Raw genomic sequence first — 452 nt, 5'->3', positions numbered from 1 at the left:
CGTGGTGGGCCACAAGGAGCCCCCAGCACCCGCCGTGTCCCCGGGGCTCGGGGCCCCTGTTATAGGTACAGGGCTACCAGGACGTAGATTACCCAGCTGATGGAGGCGAACAACCCGAAGAGGAGGCTGAAGAGCACCAGCGACTGGGCCTTTTTGGATGCCACGTTTGCCTGGGCCATGTCCCCACGGCTGAGCGCAGCCCGGGTCTGGCAGAGGAGGAGAAGGGGAGAGGTTAGCAGAGACCCGCAGCAGCGGGAGGGGGGAATCGAGGCACCAGGTGGGTTTGGTGTAAAGCAGGACCGCGCCGTCCTTACCTCATGGGAGTAGATGAGGGCGATGACCCCCGTCAGCAGGCAGCAGAAGACGGTCACCAGCACCGACTCCACCAGGTAGTCCTTGGGCAGGTGCTGCCCGCGGCCGGCGGGCGCGGGCCCCCCGCTGGGCGGGCCCGT

At 67.3% G+C, this 452-nt stretch overlaps 1 protein-coding gene across 1 annotated transcript in view; it reads right to left on the bottom strand.

The window, feature by feature from the left end:
- Window positions 1-59: 59 nt before the first annotated feature.
- PRRT1B (proline rich transmembrane protein 1B) overlaps window positions 60-452 on the bottom strand; it is a 2,611-nt gene continuing 2,218 nt past the window's right edge. The window contains exons 2-3 of the mRNA XM_035898242.1: window positions 315-438; window positions 60-206 (exon numbers count right to left, since the gene is read on the bottom strand). Of these exons, the coding sequence (XP_035754135.1) occupies window positions 60-206; window positions 315-438 (271 nt within the window). The remainder of the gene's footprint in view (window positions 207-314; window positions 439-452) is intronic.

The sequence above is a fragment of the Egretta garzetta genome, unplaced genomic scaffold (genome assembly GCF_000687185.1).
Source record: "Egretta garzetta isolate BGI_Z169 unplaced genomic scaffold, ASM68718v1 scaffold497, whole genome shotgun sequence".
Lineage (NCBI taxonomy): Eukaryota > Metazoa > Chordata > Aves > Pelecaniformes > Ardeidae > Egretta > Egretta garzetta.
The sequence above is the reverse complement of the archived record's forward strand: the minus strand, read 5'-3'. Positions and strand labels throughout refer to the sequence as shown.